This window comes from Apteryx rowi, unplaced genomic scaffold (genome assembly GCF_003343035.1).
Source record: "Apteryx rowi isolate R43461 unplaced genomic scaffold, aptRow1 scaffold_97, whole genome shotgun sequence".
NCBI classification, from domain to species: domain Eukaryota; kingdom Metazoa; phylum Chordata; class Aves; order Apterygiformes; family Apterygidae; genus Apteryx; species Apteryx rowi.
Genome location: NW_020451282.1, coordinates 782,212 through 803,873, shown reverse-complemented (window position 1 = coordinate 803,873; position 21,662 = coordinate 782,212). Strand labels below are relative to the sequence as shown.

Here is a 21,662-nt window from a genome sequence, read left to right as displayed (position 1 = left end):
ATGGTAAATGTGGTAAGCTGTTCTGAGTCTGACTTAGATCATGTGCAGAAACCATGAAAGAGAGAAACATTACTTTACATGTTCACAGCGGTTCAAAAACTAACCCATTTGAAAAGAGGGAGGATGTTCTTGTTCCCAGTAGTTTTCTGATAGTAATGTCCATTCAAAGCCTTTTATTTTAGCACCTTGCTTTGGTTTAGACCAATTTCCAATATGAATTCAATGAATTACAGTGAGGAATAAGTAACATCTCAGAGAACTTCCCACTGCTCCTCTCTCACTTCCACAGGAATAAAGAGTTCTATAAAGAATAGATTCTTTTCCTAACCATATGGGACATGCGGAATCAAAGGAACACTTTAGAGAACCGTGAACAATAGCTCATAGAATATACACTACAGTGTAGTCTGACGTCAGTGCTGAGAATAACTTGCAGCTGGCATCTATTCTGGCTTATCATAACTTCATCTCTGTCGGTTGTGGAGATGAGAACCAAATGATGAAATGTCAAATCTGGCRATAGAACCACGGTCTCTGTGTATATTTGCCTTACAAAGGAAAATGATGCTTTTTGGGTTGTGGCTGACAGCTGTGATATACAAAGTTTGAATTCAGAAAAATAAAATCTGACTCAGATTTTAAAAGGATGCTTAAAAATAACATACCTGAGTTAAACCAATCTGTAAATAATTACTGTACACTTCGAAGTGTTTCTTTATTAGTTCTTAAAAATGCTAGGCTTTTTGCTCTTTTAGACAGTTACATAAAATAAATGCTTTAAATGTTTTAAGAAATGCATAGATTTGAGAGCAGCAGATAAGTAATTAGTTCTGGGGAAATGCAGGAGTTGCTTGGTCTAATTTCTTCCTGATCTTTAGGATTTGAGCCCACCACATTTAATGCACAAGTAGAATAGGATAGGATTAAGGCCCGAGTCTGCTAATAAATAAGGGCAGCAAAATCCAGCAGCCAAGACCTCTGGAGCATTAAAGAGTGTTGAAAGATAAGAAAGGGTATAGCAGAGAGGATGGTGGAATAGCTAGTTCCTGGTGGACTGATCAGGCATGTTTCTAAATTTGAAGGGACAGACCCTTCCAAAGCATGGAAGCAAAATCCTCATCATGCTCCATGCCCTCTTCCTTCAACAGATTTGACTTAGTAGAGGCAACATCCATCATCGAAGTTTTTGCATTACAAGGTGTGTTCAATTAGCTGCAATCTTGTCTGTTGATGAACCCAAGTATTATTCATTAGCAACTGTCACACTAGCATTCAGTGCCTCTGGAAGCATTCTTCTGCTCRTCTCCAATTCACTGTGCTCGCTGCTTACTGTTTTTGCAGGTACAGAAAAGTTGTTTCTAATGTGTGTGAAGGTGGTATAGACCTGCAACAGAACTTAGTGCAGCATATGTGTCCATTGATTGCTCCCAAGGGACTTCAGATCAGCATCAGAGGAGAAAGCCTGGCTGTTAAGCCTGGGGAAGACATCACCTTCATTGTCAGACAAGAGCAGGTAGTAATGAACACTTTGTGAAAGTTTCCTCRCTGTGTTTAGGGTTCATTGCAGACTCCAATTTCTCTCCTACCTGCTTTGCTGATGTATGAGATTAATTAGTGCTTGAGAGAAAGATGAACGAGTCTCTAAGTATTGCAACTTCTGTTCTGACGATTCAGTAAACTCAGTGAACCATGGAGTTCTGTCCACAGGACAGGATTTGTCTCCTCTGCTGCATGTCCAGTCATTGTTCCCTAAAGGCATTAAATTCTTGGAAAATCCCCGTTCAAAGTAACTGAAGTGCCAAAGTCTCCTTGGAGTGAAAATTTCACCAGTTGTATCAGAGAACTATATAGAAATGCACTTCATATTGTGGTTTAAGTGATTTTTAAAATCTGCCTTTCAAAAAGGAATCAGGCAAAGCTTTACAGAAATCAGCAAATAGCACAGCATAAGAACGTGCATTATGTATTAGTTGTGTAGCCAAAGACATATATATTTTTTCTGTTTATTAAGAGAGACAATGCCCTAAGGCCCTGACCAAAGGCAGTATGTAACTTCAGATGTATTGCTTGTCCTGGGTACGTTCTTTAATGCTTGCTTTTTAGATACTAGGTTCTAACTGTTGTGCTCAGGCGATAGGAGTATTGTACATCCTGGCTGACACCACTGATTTGCAAGAACTTGAAGTAAATTCACACATTTTGGCAAGCCTGTGTGATATAAATCAGGGACTTGGGATTTATTTCTGTAATAAAATCAATAAAATAGGGTTATGTGCAGAACACAGTACTGCTTAACACATAGCAGGTTCTGGATCCAAATGCTTGCAGTGCACTGACAGTTGCATGGCAAGTTAAACTTCCTTCTCTTTTCTTAATTAGTTTTGAAATGTGTTTGCTGTAAGAGTAGAGCATTTGATTGTAATTTGGAATCTAATGATTTTGATTGGCAATTGAACTTTTTTCCCCTACTGTATAGATTCTGAAGCTTTCATGAATCTCTCTGTCAATATGTAAAACATTTATAACTATTCAAAAATCTTCAAAAGCCAGGAGTCTGAAAGGGAATCCCATGCTTGCTTTTCTGGTGATAGCTTACTCAGTACATAGAACTGGATGGAGATTTACAAGAAATGTAACAGTTTGCTGCCCCCTATGGCTAAGAGTCAATATACTCAAATGTCCTGCGCATTGTTTAAGATTTTATATATAAAGCAGTCTCGTGAGAATTTATAACAATTAGTGAGTTTAAGAAGCAGGTCCACTAAGATAAACCAAAACATGCTATCTCTGTCTGAAGAACAGTGTTAAATTACTGGTTTATATGAATGCATGTTGCTAGGTGCAGGAATGCCAGGCATCAGGGAGTAAAGAAAGCAGGTGTCAGTTCTTTTTGGGCTCTTTGTGAAAGTGACTTCAGAATTAATAAGAATAAAATTATTTTTTCCATATTATATTGGCTGGATGTATGAATAACGAATGCCATGAAAATAACTATTTTCAGTGGAATTGGAGGGAAGGCCCAATTCCTGTTAGATTTAGCTGCATTTTTCCTATGTGACTCTTTTGTTATCTGTCCATTACTATCTTTCTTCCCAGGCCAGGGAAACAGAAGTGGGCTTCGTGTTTTGAACACTGCACTTGCATCTTTACATTAGGAAAGGAGTTAGAGCAAAACATAAGGAGAAAGTTGCATCTACTGGCTCTCAACACTATATATTGTTCCTCTCTCACCTGGAGAAAATATGCATGTGCACTTGCTGGCATAAGAAACAGCAAGCAAGAACTGTTTGCAAGCTAATGTCATCTAAAGAGATTGCACTTACCGGCACATTGCTGGCAAGAAGACATCTCTTGTGCTTTAAACTAATAATATATTGTCTCGTCTGCTAAATTCTACCCGTCTGTTGTCAAAAGAAAGATGTTATTTGGAAAAAAGATGCTCACATTAAGGCACTTTCAAGGTCCTTTGTGTATGTTGAAACATGGGGTTTAGATATTTGATAACTGTACAGGTTCCTTATTATGAGTATTCTCTTAAATTACAAGCATTGCTCTTTCATATGGAAGAAAATCAATGAAATTGCAAAATAATAAAAGTAGAAAAAAACCTCCAAACAAGTATTCTTTCCTTGTGTGATACAAGGGTTTGAAAGTTCYAGGCTTTGCTGCCTACTTTGATTTTACGTTAGTGCTGCCTTTGGGGATGAAGTTCTGATGTAGACTTGTTTCAGAGAGCAGCTCATGTGAAAGTAGTTTTTGAACACTTTGATGGGTTGCAATCCTTCTCTAGTCTGATTGCCATTCAGGTCACCTGACAAGTGTATGAATGTATAAATTCCTTTCCTGGAGGCAATGAAAATTGTAAGACCAACACTGTGTTTTCACAATACAGAGAATTTTCTACCAACTCTGGCCCCGCAACCTGTTTTAGTTGCACAACTGTGATGGCAATGTACTGTGGCATAAAGAGCAAGAACATATTATAGACAGCAGAGGAAGAAGGGAAGCATGCTAAGCCAGCACTGCTGCTGGAGCCACAGTATTAAGAAAGCATTGCTTTTGACAGCTAGAATGAATTTTCCTCAGGCTTCATCCACATGGCCAGTCCACACAGCACAGGCCTGACTTTACTCCACAGCAGCCACACTGTAGCAACATGAGTGATGGTGCCTCTGACAACAGTATCAGTCGTTGCAGTATTTTAGGGCCAACTTTTGGAAGACAGTGTCATTTAAAGGAATATTTAAAGGTATTGTGAATTATAAAGCATATGAGATGCTTGAAGTAGCAGAAATACTTGATTGGATTTTTAAGTTCTTTTCCAAACTCAGCTCAGTTCTCTGCTTCATTAAGCATGTATCTAATTTTGCAGTARAACATATTAGTTCTAAATGTGCTAGTAGTTCTGTATAATGCAGTATACCTCTGTGCAAGCGTACTAGGTTGGGTCTTAAAGGCCATATAGAGAGGCTGTAATTACAAGGTGCTGTGAAGATGGTCTAAACCAATTAATTTTGCTTTATATTTGCGTAGGTTAGAAGTTCACGGTTGGTCAGTTAACACAGGCCACTGGATGAGTGGTAATTTGCTAAACAGCAATACTCAGATGTTTGCAATCATATGAGCATAACCCTAGAACTTGGGGTTGCTTTGCACCATTGTGCTGGTTAATGTCCAGACACATTAGGCAAAGGTGGTTTCTGTGTTGYGGAATGCTTACAGCCTTGTTAGTAGTCTGGGGTGTTTTATTTTAGGACAGTGCCTTATTGAGGATGATTAATATTATCCCTATTAATGCGCACAACATCTGTTGCTCCAAAATCTTTGTAATGGGTTTCATGGTTTTACTGCAACTGTTGCAATCTAGTTAAAACATCTGGCTGGTGCTGGAAATGCTGCTGTTATTCAAGAAATGGTGATAATAATGTATCCTGTCTATTTGAGTTCTGGTCATTTAAAACACTGTTAATATATTCTCCTTTTAGGGTGATATATTGAATACCAAATACCAGGTAGATCTTGGAGATGGCTTTAAGGCAATATATGTGAACCTTACAATGACTGGAGAACCGATTCGTCACCGTTACGAGAACCCTGGGATTTATCGTGTCTCGGTTAAGGCTGAGAATGTTGCTGGACATGATGAGGCTGTGATGTTTGTCCAAGTTAATTGTAAGTCATCTCTTTGATTTCTTGCTTTTATAGCTTCATAAAAAGTTTATGACAACTATGGGGCAAAAAAAATTACTAGTCACAATTAGGAAAAACACATTTTTTTCAATAATCTCATACAGTCATGCACTGCTGTATATTCTTAATGCAGGGGCTTGTGAACCTAATGTATTAGGAGATCAGTGTTAGTTTTCTTTAGATTTGGGAGAAGAACGGTCTATTAGTCTTTGAACAGCATTAAATAGCACACATGGCTCAGTTCAAATCTCAGGTTTGACCTTTGTCTTGACTCAAGACCCCATTGGCAATCTTAGCAGCTAAAATATAACACTTCAGTCTACATCCACTGTGTGAAGCAAGTGAACCGACATACTGAAAAATGTATCTGCTCTTACATGATTTTCTAAAAGTAGGTATTGGTGGAAAAATCAAAGTTTCAACATTTCTAAAACTCAGGTTACTTATTAAAGTACTTGAATCTAGATTTAGATAGTTAAATTTATTCTCACAGAGTTTTAATGTATTACTTGAATTTAACTATATATTGGCAGGCAGTATCACTTGACAGAGAAATCTACCCCTCCCTTCTTAATTAAGATCCAAATAAAAACTATCAAGTAGATTTAAAAGAAAAGAACTGCACAGCACTGGGAATATCATGCACCATCAGAAGCTTAATGTACCTCAGTCATCTCATAATTAAAATTAAGAAGGAAACTCATAACTGGAACTGAATTTTTCTCTTCCTTCAAGATTCAAGACAACTATGGCTTTGCCTTTTTTCAGATTTGTCAAAAACTCAGAAACAAGTAACATCAAAAGAAAAGATACTCATCTTGTGTTCTCCAGGTATCTGTTTCCCACCGTTGTGAGTGGTATCTTCTATCACTAATCTCAAAACAATAGAAAGCACTGAAACCACATACAAAGCTGTGCACAAATCTGTGTGTTTTATGCCAGCCTGTCTAGTAACTGCTGATGTTTCTGTATTTTACTATTCAGTGTCCCTGAATCCAGAGTTTTTCCAGTTCTGCCTCAATTAACCGGATGGAGACCAATCCGTTAATGTTAATGGCAAAACTGCTATTGAGATCAAATGGAAAGGATCAGAAACTAATTCTCTGCCTCAGTTGCATTATATTTTTCTTTGTTGTTTATTGTATTGTGTTTTGTTTTTTAAATCTAGTAATAGCATTTTACAGCTCCGGAGTTGGAGAATTTACTTAAGGCTTTACTTTTACTTTTTAGGGCTTTACTTTTACTTTTTAGGAGCTTCTAAGTGCTGAGAGGGAGATTAAGCACCGAAGTAGTTGGTAGATCTGTACAAGCAATGAACAGCAAAAACTGTGTAACATTCTCCAGGGAGAATTTCTTCTTATTGTTCAGAGAATGACAAGCAGTAACAAGCCCTGATGGAAAGCTGAACAATTGCTTTCTCAAAATGTGCTTCCGATTTGGCCTACATCTGGATAAACAGTAAAAATAAAAGATGCCAATTGTGTTTTATGCAGTGGATTTACAAATTGCAGAGCCTGTGGCAGTTTACAAGAATAAAATGACCGCTGCCTTAAAGGACTTTGGTGTTGAAATACTCAGACAGGATGGACTGCTAAGAGCAGATTTGTTGGTTAATTTCTGAGCACATCTGGAGCTTGCCCTTGGATATTGCATACGATATAGAAGGATCATGGAGAGATTATACCCTTCCTGCTTAAATAAATGTTTGGTATTTGATTTACACAGTTTAGTTTTCTAAATAAATTACAATATTTGAGGAAATTAACTATCACTAATTAAACCGATATTTTCACATTCCAGAGAAACGTTGGTTCAAGGTAATTTTTCGTTGTGGAAAATCATGAAAGCAGAATTGTCCGTAAATTCTTAAGTTTTCACTCTCTCCTCCTGATGTATTCCCAGTAGACTTTATGAGGGGCGAATGATGAAGGCGTTGTTTTTGGCTCCTGTCAAATTCTGTCAGTATGGAATGTCCTGTATTGAAGAACAATTAAATAAACTTTGGTTTGTGATCCAGATTATGCTTCCTGATGCAGAGCACAAAATCTACAGCACAAAATCTACAACTTGGTAATAAACTGCAAGAGAAACTAGAGCAAGTTTGATAGTATAAATATGAGTAGATAACCCAGAATAAAAAAAAAACTGAAGAAGGACTAGGCATACATTTTCTTTTTTGTGTGATTGAAACCATGATCCCTGTAGTCTGTGAATGTGAAAGGCGGAGGTTGTAGGAATTGATATGGAGAATCAGGAAGCTTTGAAAAATGTACTGAAATTGTAGCTTGGTTAAACAGAAATCATATAACTCAATTTCATTCCTAATTATACATTCAAGGGCACTATCATGATTTTTACACAAAGAAACCCATTCAAATACATTCTGGAATTGTGTAACTCAGACAAATGGAAGGAGTCACAATAATTATTATTAGGTCTTTACTGTATAGGAATGGCAAACTGTAAAATCGGGCATGATTCAAGTGCCAAACAGCTGACCCTGTAAAAAATTTGAAAAAGAAACTGACCTTCTTCAGGACCAAAACCATATCTCAAAATGATCAATTTCCTCTTAGAAAAAGTAAATGTATTGCAAAATCAAAACAGTGATTCAGATTCCTTCCAGGCTTTTTTAATTTGTATTATCAGAAAGAAAACTTATTTTGAGGAATAACAGATTTAATGGAATTCCTACAGTTTCTGAATTTTCCCCAAGACACCAGCAATGGGAGGAGTGTTTTAATTCAATTTCACAAAGAAGGTGCTGAAGAAACCAATTGTTTAAACACCCAGTATTTCTTGAATTCACTTAAATGTTTAGACAGTCATCAGAGAAAACGCAGAATAAAAATAGAGTATCTTATGTTCCAGTGAAGCAGCAAACAGTCTGGTAGAAGTGAAGTGGAAAAAAGCAGGGTGTGTAGAATTCAGGCTACCTGCTCTCAGAGAGGTTTAATCTCCTAGTCAGAGTGAATGGGCAATGATTCAGTTAATGAAAGAGAGTAAGAGAAAGGCCCTGGACCAATGTGAGTACCTTTAAGTTTGAATTGAGATGAAAGGCCTTTGAATGAGTTAAAAGATACTTAGAACAAATATTAGTGGGTTAGTATTCATTCTATGTAATAAATGCATTTTGGACTGTACAGTACTTTGGTATCCTGAATAGAATCTGCAACTTAAGTTAAGAAATTCTAGTTATCACTTTATAATATTATAAATCTTTTACCTTTGGACATTCTGAAAAAGATATAAACAGAGAACTCTTGAGACAGAGCTTTTCTTTCAATAGTATTACTGTACTGTGAAGCAAACTACATGTACAACATTAAGAAGCACGTAAAAACATTTTAGTGATGAATTTCTTTTATACATTTTATATAAATACTTATAATAATGTTTTCAGCCTTCGTAGGCAAAAGTTCAGAAAGGAATAAACTTATTCTAAAAGCCCGTTTTAGTGTACAGAGGTTATCTCTTGATTTGCAAAGAAATGCTCCCACTGTACATATTTATTTTAAAGTATGCATTAATGAGAGATTATGTATGATATGAGCCTAACAGCTGATATTTTGTAATGAAAATGAACAGTAAGCAACTTTCTTTTTCAGTTTTCTGCTTTTCCCTTAGCAGTTTGAGAGGTTTGTTAGATTTCTGTTCATTTGATCTTTCATTGCTTAAATAAAAAAGCTGAGATTGCCTTTTCCTCTTTTTAACTGGAGTATATTTGATTTTTGGTCTCTAGAACTGGACATGCACACAGAAAAATACGTTGTAGAAGTACATTCATCTGTCACATTGCTCTAGGATTTTGTTTGTGATTTTTTTAAGTTTGACTGAAATGCAGTCCTTCCAAACATACCTTTCCAGACAGTTGTAGAAGGAGGAGGGAAAAATAAGTTCAGGACCTAGTGAGGTCCTTGTGCAGGCCATTATGGAGGTGAGAGGCATTTAGTGAAAGAGGCATTGGTAAATTGATGGATTCTTGTTTAGTGATATTTTGGGAACTTTTTCCAGCTCCATTGCAGGCTTTAAATTTGGAAGTGGTTCCAGTCATTGGCAGAAACCAGGAGGTGAATCTGACAGCCATCATATTGCCCAAGAACCCTAATTTGACAGTCTTCTACTGGTGGATAGGAGACAATCTTCAGGTACATGAATAGTTTGACTGAGATTATTTTCAACCTCTTTCCAATAAAGATGGAGTGACACTTTTTACTCTAACAAAAATACTCTCACCTTACATGACTTCATGTAGACCATCTTTCATTCCACGTAGCTGGTTATATTCTCTGACAAACAATACCTGAATCCCATTGTTTAATCGCATATTTTAGGCTGTTCATTTTGCTTTATTGCTACTTATGTGAAAATGGAAATTTCCCTTTTAGAATTGATTTAAATTTATGGACCATTTCCTGTCTAAAAGAGTATCAAAAGAGTAAGAGCATTCAAACAAGATAATGATATTTGGGGATAGAAAGACTAGATGCAAATACCCTCAAGCAATAAATATCCAAGTATTTCTATCTGGAATGTTTCTTCTCTAGCTGGGTTAATTCTTTTTAAGATTTTTTTTTTTTAATAATAGATAAATAAAATATTTTCCTCATGAGAGAGAGTAAGAGCAGTGTCTGAGACAGGAATACTTTCAGATAAGCACAATGAACTTTCTTCTTGTAAATGTGCTATCTACCATAATCCTGGCCTGTATCTGTTTGTTATTATTGGCTCGGCCACAGTTAGAACAGGCACGCCAGTGTTGTGGAGGGTTTTGTAATTCATCCAGGTGTGGTCAGGAAACAATATCTCAGCTCCACCTTAAAGTTACAGTAGGCTGATGAACTTCCATGGGTCATGCTGGAAGCTGACAGAATTAATCCATTTGATCTTAACTATAGCTCACATTTTTTGAGGCAAATGGCTCATTGAATATGATCTTGTAAAGCTTTGTGAGCCTGATTCAAAATCCATTTGTTTCAGTGGGATTTGAATCAAAGCCTAATGCTCTGCCAATTATTCTAAAAGAAATATTTGCCCAATCTGGCAACGATTCTGTATATAGAGAATCCATTAAGAGAAAGGAATTTCCTATGTCGAAAATTGTAATTGAGCCATTTAATAAAATATTGACTAGTGTTCTAGAAAATAATTCATGTGAAATCTTTTTTGCTGAAAATTTTTGATGAYTGCCACTTCAGACACTATTCTCATGGTTCTTGCTAAAAATCTACTTTGAACTTTTTCTTGTTTTTAAAGCCACTTCTTACACTGGAGAGCTTTTTGGTGGCAAGGTTTGCTGAGACAGGTGAAGTCAGAGTTACAGTGCAAGCTTCCTGTGGGAATTCCATGCTTCAGGATTCAAAGGTTGTCCACGTTTTTGGTAAGACACTTTACTTCTGTTCAATATTTTTGTTTGTCGCACATACTTACATTGTATACCTCTTAAACCAGCACTTAGCAAATGGAACCTGTGGTAAAATTATTTCTAATGCCATGTTTAATTTCTAAATTTAAAGGGCTGAACTGTTCTTTAGGTAACCCTGCGAAGTTGAATAGTGTGATTGTATGGAATGGTTTCCTGTGAAATCCTTTGTTTCTTTTGCTTATGGAAAATGTTACTGTAGCTCCCAAACCCTATATCGAACAATAGCACTAAAGTAGCATTTTGGCTTATGACTAGAGAATTTGTTAGAATCCCTAAGTACAATAGTTTTAATACCTCTGAAAAGAGAAAATTTAGTTGTGTATATACTCTCAGCAATAAAAACAATGTAAAATAATTGCCTTTTATCACAATGAGGGAACCTGTCCTTTGGATGTTTATCTGAGAGTCTGGATCAAATATAGCTCTCCTGTAAATACTGTGTAACCCTTCAGCTCTTGTTTTGAGTTATGTCCTGGTGTGTTTTGCTGTGTCATATAATGGGGTGACAAGGCATGATATACCATGAAAAATGTAGTGCTGAGGAATTATATCCATTTGTATTTGTGCTGTAACATGTAGCAACTGCAATATCTAAGAAAGCTTCTTTTTATGCAGATCTAAAAGCCTTCCTATATCCTGGAGATGCACGAAATGATACATCTCTATTGTCTGAACAATGAAAGAAGATTCTGTTATTTTTGCTTTTAGTATTATTAATGTAAAATAATGGTAAAAACCACACTTATGCTAAACAGAGCTTTTATGAACCCTCCCCTTTTCTAGGATAAATCGATTTAATGTTTATTCTGCCACTTGTAAGTGCATCCATTTTTTAGAAAGCTTTAAAAATATAACCCTATTAGCGTGACTAGTTCAATGACTTTGGCTTTCCAACGTTGCTTCTACTGTTAGCATTCCCAAATCCTGACACAAAGAGCAAGAAAGTAGTGGTCACGAGCAAAATAAAAAAAAATCCTTCAAAAAATCCCATTAAAATATGACTCTGTCTAAACTGTTCAGGAAGCCAGGTTTGAATCATTCATACATTCCAAAAGATCTCTTTTATTTGCTCTGTATTAAGTTCTTCAGGTGTTCTTCCAATGAGCCTATAAGGAGAAATGGAAGATTGTTAGAGGCCTGTTTACTGAGGAATAGCCCATTTCTAGCATTTCAGATATTTTGGACAATATCCACAAAAATGTTGTGAGTGTATCTTATTTTTACTTTCAAAGAGGGCAGTAGTTAGCCTTTGGCTTATCATTTCTGTTCTTATTTTCATAGCTAGCTTATAGAATACGTAAAGTATTCATTTTGCATGAAAAACAGGAACATGAAATGAGCAAAAACCAGATGTTTATGATTCAGTGAGAATAGATTCCATTGGCACGTTCCCATTAAAAATAAAAGAAACCAACCATGTTTGTGTGGTGTATTTTCTTAAGGAAAATTATTGGGAAGGTTATAACCCCAAACCATGAATGTAAATCTGTTTGTTTTTTTTCTTATTGCCTTTTTATCTTTAGGCACAAATTTGATGATGTTGAGGAAAATACAGAAAGAAATTGACTGACTGACAGGAGTGTAATCTTGCTTCATGCTGTTTAGACTGTAGACTCCTTGGGGAAGGGTTTGTCATTTTTTTCTTTTTGAACAACACATAACAATAGGTTTCCTAAGTACTGCAACACTGCGCATAAAATAATACCAAAAATATATTTTCAGCTTTTATTTCTACAAAACTGTTTTTGCAATCCTGTTTGTTAATTGTTCAAAAATGTTTCTTTTGCCATTCCAGATCATTTTCATGTTCTTTCTCTGAAGTTTACTAAGCACCTGGACATGTACAACCCCAACGTACCAGAATGGCGGGAAGACATAGGGCGACTAGTAACACGACTTCTTGCAAAGGTGCTCTCTCAAACTGCTCATAAAATGCTCCCTTTCCAGTCATAAAGCTTGAAGGTTAAGTTGGTGCCTTCTCATTTAGAAAAATGTAGGCAGCACAAAACAATAAAATGAACCCCATGAGCCACATTTCAAACAAGTTTGAGCCTAGTGTCACTTTTACATGCAGTCTGTGGATGATGATACTGTAGTACAGAAATTTTAGTTGTAACACAGCCTAATTGGCAATTAATGCTAAATATTGGTCTCTGGGATTTGGGATAGCTGTACTGGCAAATAGTGCTGACTCCAAAACAGGAAGAGTAGAAGAGTAGCTTAAATGTGATATACCTAGGGGTTAAATAAAGGGTACTGTGTAATATGAAAGACTTGGTCTCGTTGTAAAAAACAGAGCAAAACAACAAGAACATAAAATGTCATATGTGTAACTTTGAAAATTACATAAAATGCACGAGCATGTATTTGCTACAGCCGTTCTTTTAGATCATGTTTGCAAGTGAAATATGGATTGGGAAAAGTTGAATCCTGTAGATGAAATATAAGTACAAAGTCATGCAGCAGTTCTGTGGCATAAATAAAGAGCACTCCATAAAACCAGAGAGCTCTAGAACTATATTCTTCAGATACACACACTGCCAGCAATGGAGTATGCGCATGCTGACTCTCATGAGGAGAATATCACTGAGTTGTGGGTTGACAGTTTTTTTTAAAAGGTTTTAGTGTGAAGAAAGATTCAGCCTTACTGTGCAGGTTTTGCCAGTGAAGTCACTGGACTTTTGGGGAGTTTGCAGTAGTGCATATGRGAATTCAGGATCTGGAATTTTGAATTCATACCATTTCCTGCTTTTTTAGGTTCACATACTAAATGTAAAATCAAAATAAATTCCCACTTTTATCAGCTTAAACTCATTCCATAACAAGGGTCAGTCAAACAAATAATTAGCTCCCTTATAGAATTGCCTGTGAATTTTAATACCTACTAAATCATCTGCAAAAGCATATGAACAATTTAATGGAATTTCTGAGAAATGCCCAGGGTGTTGTCGTTAGAATTTTGACACTGTCTTATATAACACAGTGAGGAATATGGGACTAAAAATAAAATTCGCAAAAGCTTATTTGGAAAGGGATGCATTTGACTTTCAGTGGGGTGGGTGGGGTGCAGGTTTTCATAAAGAACAGTTTCAGGAACTGAACCTAGGTGCTTTAAATCGCTCTCTGGAAGACTTTTCTCTGCCAATTAAACACACATGGAAAAGTAGCCTCCCTAAGCTAAAGTTAGGTATAATGAATATGCCCTTTTAAGTCTACTAAGCGTCTGAATGGCCCACAAAGGATCCTGAATCACTTAGGATTTTTTTTAAAGCTACCCTAAAAATATGCAACCATTAGAGTTTTGCTAAAACTGCATATCTCTTAGTTTTGCCTCTTTCCATGATGCCACTAAAACTCTTTGATGTGATAACAATGTTTAACACTTCAAATCTGCAAAGAGCCACTCACATTTTAGTTAATTAATATTGGGCTTTATTCATAATTTATCTTCCTGTATAATCCACTCTAAAAGTTAAGGATCTGAACACCAAAGACTTAGAGACCTATATGGAATTACTTATGTATTTTACAAAGTATTAGAAGTGAAAAATTTAAGCACACTGTCTTCTAATTTACCACATACATTTGTCTGCACAGGAAACTAATATACCTGAAGAAACACTTGTGACGGTTGTGAAACCTGGTCTGCCCACAACAGCTGACTTGCATGTGCTACTACCAGCAAACCAACCAAAGAGGAAGAGGAGTGTAACTAGTGATAAGGTAATCAGAGAAATGTATGTCTAGTTAGGACAATCTTCATCCTACTTTGAAATCAATGGCTGTACTATCATTGTTTTTATTGGAATTAAGAGGTGCTCCCTAACCTCATGAAATTCCCTTCTGAAGAGAGACATAAATGCGAACAGTTATGACTGTTGTGTTTGACAGTGTATAGTGCATCTTCTGTATTCAAGGATAGATCCTACCACATGAGAAGAGGGAGAAGAAGCAATTATCTATCATCTCACTCGGTGCCAGCCTATGATAGACTTAGCGTCAGTCCCTCTTGATGCATTTGCAGACATACAGTACTTTTGCAACAGCACATGTTCTTCTCCCCAGCAGAAACTAGTGCTTACTGTTATCACTGTATTTCTCAAGAATAATTAATACCGATATGTTTTTTAAACAGAAACAACAGTGATGGCATKCCAGTCTGTGAAGATACAGTAGAACAAAAGGTGTATTTTGAACATTGGTGTTTCTAAAGAGGCAAGAACCATCTCTTCACTGTCTTTAGAAGCAAATTAGATTTCAGATACAATTGAAATAGAACCTTAATAGTTGACCTGTTTTGTAAAGAGCATCAAGCAGGTAGCTTCTGCCTTTATGAGCAAATATCMTTTTCAGGTACCAAGAAACCAGTGCAGTGAACACAGCAATGAAAATCAGACATAAGATTCTCCCTACCTGTTTCCAAACCATATCTCCTCTGTAATAAAAGACCCTAGGCCAGYAGGAAATCAGGTTACTGTTTGGCCCTTGCTTCTGGTTTGGAATTTATGATACTTGTTCTTGTGTCGTGACAGAGAAGGAGCAGATCTCAACTCTGTACTTGTATCTTGCAATTCAAGTCTTGCAAGTTATGGAGAATAACAGTGTAAGGTATCATTAATTTTAAAGGGCATTTTACCACTTTTTGAAATGAGGTCACAGTATCCAAAGAGCTGGAAAAGTAGGTAAGACAAAGCTCTTCAGATTACCGTGATACCTGTAGATTGTGCATGGAATTGATGTGGTACACTTGAGAAGGTCCAAAGGAGTATTTTGATGTTGTTCAAGTAAATGAACAGGTGTTTTATTGCAAAATACACAGAGAATGGTGTGAATGCACAGAATTTTCCCCTCCACTGCAACCCCCAAACCTTACTGCTTTCCCTCTGTAATCATAGTCAGAATTTCTGGGAGTCCGAATCATAAYTATATTGCAGGAAATAGTTGATTTTAATAGGTAATTATTTTAGTAGTAAGCCCATCATGAACTATGTGTGTATTACCACTTGAAAATTCTTTGAATCTTTCCACTTCTTCAAGAAGTGAGGTGCAGCTTTTAAAGGAAATTGTTTTCATTTATTCCAAGCAAATATGGAAAGGATGCCTTTAATAATTTAAAAAAAACAGATGATGATAGACCCTTGGGTTCTGCTAACTTTTTATTTTAGTGCAAAATGTTATGTGTATTAGTTCCCTTTAAATCTCAACTGTTATTAGTGCTGTGCTTCAAGGCAGCTTGAAGTATATCATCAGTTATATTCAATTATATTCTCAGGTTTTTTTTCATTTTTATGTAGAAAATATCCTGCTACTTATTCTAAAGAGTAAAGAAGAACAATCACATGTTGCAAATGATTTGGGAGAACTTCTGTTCAGTGGGACTATGGGGAAGAGTACAGTACTTTAGCAGGGCACAATTTCTATAATAAATAGTCCCCCCCCTTTAAGACCTGACCTTGCCCAGGGTTTCTGGAACTACAGAAGCAGTGAAAGGTGAAAGTAATTGTAATCTGGAGAAGAGTTGTACATTTCTGACACTGTTAGGTTGGACCAGGTCACACCAGTGGTCACTGGAGATTACCCATACAGAAAATAGGAGCAAATGAAGGAACAAAGGAAGCAAATATTGCAACGTATGCTATGGAATGAAAAAGTCAAGTATACTAGTCTCAATCCCAACACTGTGATTGTTTTAAAGAGCGCAGGTTGTAGAGCCAGACTTCTGAGCAAGCTGCCTAAATTTCTATTTTTCTATTATTGCTAAGGGACACTAATTGTTGACGTGCATATAAATTTGTTGATTTAGAATTGACTGGCACAAGTTTTGATAAAATACGTGTTGTATCAGAATCCACTGTGACTCAGGAAATATCTTTAAAATATACCCTATGTAAACTTACAAGCAGTAACTGGTTAAGTCAATAGAAAAGGACTCATAGTAACACTTGTTTAAAGATGAATGTAAGAGAAGACAATCTTGAAGGCCCTTAACACTTCCCTCTTCTCGTGTTTCACTGAAAGGATATTATTTATTGTGGTGCTAGTGCCAGCTCTCACATCTATGTTCTGAAATTATTGTGTGGATTCCTCTTTAACTCAGAATGTTTTCTGCACATTGGGCTGAGACGCCCTTAAAATTGTTACCTTAGACTTAGTTATGAAATGCGTTCCCTTAAAGAGAACCCATTTGTTCTTGGAAGAAAACCTTTTAGTTTTAGGATACTATGTGATTTCAGAAGGTCCATTAAAGGCAATAATTTCTAGGTCAGGCAGAGAGCACCTCCTTGGGGGAGTTTCTAGTGGCATTCTACATGGATTTATATGATCTGAGGCTATTTATTAAGTTCATTAGTGATCTGGTATAAAAGTTAATACTGATAAAAGTAGCCGGCAATACAAAGACTGTTAATAAGCTGAAAGTATAGTAGTAAAGAAGAGCCCTTTGCATAATTCTGTAGTCTGTTTCCATTCAGACAAAAGCCCACTTTCTTTCAAACATAAGTTTATGCATGTAGAAATAAAGACTGAGAATGTTGTCACCTGATTTTAACAGCATAGCAATTTCAGAATTATTTTGTTCTTATCATTGACTACGGAGGAAGACTTGGTCTCTGAATTTAAACACTTTCATTACACATCTAATATCAGGTGGGATGAATCCATTTGAAAGAGTAAATTAAAGTGCATTAAAATTATAGGAAAGCAATGACTCTGAAGAAGATTTAGGGATCTATCTAGACAAGCTACTAAATGAAAATTCCAATGAGTTGCTTTGGCAGAATGAGCAAGTAAGATCCCTGGATGTAGCAGATGGGTAAGAGTTTGAATAGTGAAATTTGTTGTTGTTGTTGTTGGGGGTTTTTTTGTTTGTTTGKTTTTTTGCCTTCTGATACCACAGTACAGGAGCCATTGCAGTTACATTCTCAAATTTTATCATTGGAAAGCATACAGAAAAAAAGATAGACAATTAAAATGCTAATATAAGTACCTTAACTTAGAGACTCTGGAGAGCTCAGAACACGGAGTTTGTTTTCTAAAAAGTTGGAGAGGTGACGTTGCTGTGCTCAATAAATACCTCATGGCATAAAAATCCCAGTGAATACTGAAACATTCATCAATGTTATACAAGTACACAAGCCTTTGSCTGGATTCACAGTTAAAAATGAGAAATTAGATTCAAATCTTTGACCTTTGGAAGTGTAATTCAAACAGGTCTGGGTGAGAACACAGGGATGGATAGAGAAATAGTGAACAAGTTTTTCTTAAACAAAAGCCAAAGCAAATGTTGGATTCCTTAAGTACCTGCCAGGAAAATATGATATATCTATAAATAAGTTATGGGGCTCAGTAATTGTGTTTAGTGCCTGAAAGTTAGATTAGCCTAAAGCAGTTGTCCCTCTTGCATTGTGTCCTATGAATGAGTGAACGAGCTTGGACAGAGACGAGTAACTATTTCAGCATCGCTTTAAAGTCTGTTAATCAATATAGTTGTGATATGTATTCTCTTTTCAGATTTTGGACAAGAAGATAAATAGTTAAGAACTATCTGGAGTAATTTTCWTGTAAAATAAGTGAGGCCATGCTTGTTTCACCCTTATGTTGAATAATTACCCCACAAAAAATGTAATAAAGTCAGTTCAGAAGTTAGATATTCCTCAATATGAGTGAGGATATTCGAATTTGAACTTTTGTGAAGTCTCTGTCTGTAATGTGAGGGATACTGCAAGGATTTCTATCTATTATACTGCAAAGGCTTGTCAGAAATGAGTACCATAATTGATAATATCATAAAAGAAGTTGCTCTTGAAGTTTTCATGGATATAAAGTATATTTCTAATTTGGCATCCTGTGGGAAGTCGTATCCTGAATTATAAGGCATGGACTATAAAACTGGCTTTGATCTTTCAGAAAATTACCCATGTTGAAGACGCAAGTGAAAGGGAAAATTCAGACAATTTGTCATCTGGGCTTAGGATATGATGGTATATTTAATGGTTCTGCCCCGTAAAAATGAGAGAGCCCATATTTTAGTATGCTCTGTCCACTGGAGAAAAATAGGAGGAATCCTAATTTTTTCCACATGGATGGAAGTATGTCTTTGTACAGAATACTGTCAAAAATTGGATATAAATGGAATCCATCCCATTATAGCTAAGGAAGTGAGTTAAATTATGACGTACAGTTCACTGTCAAATAGTTACTTTTCATAGCAAGAAATCTAAAGTGATATTGCAACTCATCTGCTGATATGGTTAGAGGAATGGATAAAGTTTTTAATATGGATTATGCATTGTGTGAGTTATGATTGAGGTAAATGCAACAGTGCATGTAAATGAGATACTGTCTGTCACATAATGGGTAAATGTAAAGGATTTAGTAAGCAGAAAGAAAGATTTGGCTATAAAGATTTGACATTTTCAACATTTACCATTTGCAGAGTTTTGCATGATTTTTAAATATGGAATTTCTTTAAGATTTCAACTCATTGTTGACAAGTGTTTACTGAGTTTCTCACCATATAATGAACCAGAGGTTTTACTTTTTAGAACACTGAGTTTCTCAAAGTAGAACCAACTGAAAGACATCTGACATTCTCTCTTATATTTTCAGAGGATAGCGGCTATAAAGCAGGCCTTGAATGCACACAACATCAGTTTCTTTCTGAGGGGAGGATACTGGGTCTTAGTGACTTTAGCTGACTCCGGTTCAGGTAAATATATAAACAAAGCTCCCAACAGAACAACCTGTGAATGACTGTTAGAGTTCTGATAGGCTAAGGAGAAAATCTCCATATCTATATCTATATATATATTTTATATATATGTGTGTGTGTGTGTGTATGTAAATATACACACACATGCATATATGCATACATATACACACACTTGGTATTTGTTATCACCGTCAAATAAATCTTTCTTACATATTTTAATTTCACCATACCTTGTGGTTTGTATCAGAAACTTCTTCCCGCTGTTTCACTCTTGCTCTTTTCTGTATAACCATGGCATTAAGTAAATGATTATACTGAACAAAACACTGCCATGAAGGAAGAGCCAACCTGGCTTCAAAAAAAGCCACCTGACGAACTTAAAGGCACTTTGACTGCATTAGCTGCCAAGAAAGCAGAGCTTCCTTACTTCAGCTGTCATTAACTCTGCTAATAAAACTCCATGCATCTGGAACATAGCCTTGTATCTCTGCATGACACCAAGCTGTGTCCCATAGACAGATCAACTGATTTGAAACTTGCTGTAGGGTCTCCACACAGCGCTGCACTGCATTGCCAATCCTATCCTGAGATATACGAGCTACCTTCTCCTGTTTAAACAACTGGAAACAGGGTTTGCTGGCATGTATTTTCTGCACCTCTGGATTCACTCTGTAGTTAGAAACTGATTGAAGAGAGTGTGTGTTCATGCGTGTATATTTTGAACAGAGATGTGTTAAAGTGATGCTTTAACCAGAAGGTTCAGCTTTAACTAGAACCTCCTATGAGAATGTCCTGTAATCTTTGTGTATCATCTCCCATAATATATTCTTGTCTGTTACTCAAATGTGTTGTGGCAGAATACCTTAGCTGACCACAATCAATTTATGTAAATGCTGATATAAGTGATATTTTATCTGTCAGCTCCCTGTAAAAGACAAAGGTATCTTTTTATCTAGCCTCATTAATGTAGTATCATGCTACAGTTTCTCTGCAGCATCTAGTCTGGTCACTGTAGAAATCACTCACTTAAAGAGAGAACGTTCATTAGCCAGCACAAAAATCTGGAATTAAAAGAATCCCATGTTCACTCCAGTCTTTCCCATTTGTTGTTCAGAGCCATAGTTTCTCCATCTGTGTAATTAATACAGCCCTGCTTTTGCATCATATATAGTTAGGGTATGTGATAATTTCCTATGATAACTTGAGATTCCTAGAAAAAACAACGCTATGTGTGCAAATAATTAAATCTTCAGGAGTTCTTTTTGAAATTGGTTCTCTCTCCTTCAGTAATAAGTCACCAATTAATTTTGTGTTGTTGCCTATTTGAAGAGGCTACAGATGGACTGAAGAGAAGAGATTACACAAATAACAGCAAATGTTTTTGACTTAGCAATTCAGAAGAAAGCCCAAGAATATGACTGGTCTGAAAGAGGATGTGCTAAGCTGTTTTTTTAATTTCTTTTTTATTTCAGACTCTCAAAGGATTGGAGGAGGCAGTGGGTACTGGGCTATTGTGGTTCTCTTTGTTATCTGTCTAGTCATAGTCGGGGCTTTCATCCTCTACAAGTTTAAAAGGCAAGTAAACCTTAATCAACAATACATATATTTTAAGAATTGGATTTATCCACACATCAGTAAAACACAGTTTGCTATTTGAAAAGGAGATTTTCTTGAGGGATTGCAAAAAGCCCACCACTTGGAAAGCTGTGTTTATCTGAACTTTTCAGACATCAAGGTACTATCCTGATGCTTTCTTTCTCTTGCTGTGTTCCAAGATAAATAGCAGCAACATGGGAACTATGGAGAGTTTGTTCAGCTTGTCTAAATAATATCATTAAGAAAGAGAGCTGAGCTAAAATATTATTACTGATTAGTTCTTGTGTCATCAGTCTTAGCAGTTATGAATAAACTAAAGCCATCAGGACAATGAGTAGATCTGCAATGCTGATTTGTTTAAAAAAGTAATTTTATCAAAACGTGTAACTGTATGGAGTTTCTCTTTGCACACATTCTAATTAGTGGGACAGTGCCACCCTGAATAAGATAACTCACAAGTGATGGAAATAGATCAGTGTTAATATCACTGGAGGGTGTGTTGGGGGAAGAAATAATTCTGCAAATGGCCTTAATGTAAAATATAGCCTCCAAATTGACCATAGATACCATGTCAGCCTTTAACAGTTCTGATAGGTCTTTAGTCTACAACTCATAGTAGTCATTGCTACTAGGATGATGTGCAACTTAAGAAACTTTGTTCTTGTTCATATGTTTGTTTTATCATTGACTGTGCTCCTGGTATTTTTGTCTTGGGCATTTGGAAGCTTTGGGTTTGATCAT

The 21,662-nt window shown here is 36.2% G+C and overlaps 1 protein-coding gene across 1 annotated transcript in view; it reads left to right on the top strand.

Moving 5' to 3' along the window:
• Positions 1 to 21,662, top strand: part of SORCS2 (sortilin related VPS10 domain containing receptor 2) — a 612,056-nt gene that overhangs the window by 579,265 nt on the left and 11,129 nt on the right. Inside the window, exons 19-26 of the mRNA XM_026054819.1 lie at positions 1,342 to 1,513; positions 4,986 to 5,172; positions 9,205 to 9,338; positions 10,447 to 10,570; positions 12,411 to 12,523; positions 14,213 to 14,338; positions 19,223 to 19,322; positions 20,798 to 20,900. Coding sequence (XP_025910604.1) covers positions 1,342 to 1,513; positions 4,986 to 5,172; positions 9,205 to 9,338; positions 10,447 to 10,570; positions 12,411 to 12,523; positions 14,213 to 14,338; positions 19,223 to 19,322; positions 20,798 to 20,900 — 1,059 coding nt within the window. The remainder of the gene's footprint in view (positions 1 to 1,341; positions 1,514 to 4,985; positions 5,173 to 9,204; positions 9,339 to 10,446; positions 10,571 to 12,410; positions 12,524 to 14,212; positions 14,339 to 19,222; positions 19,323 to 20,797; positions 20,901 to 21,662) is intronic.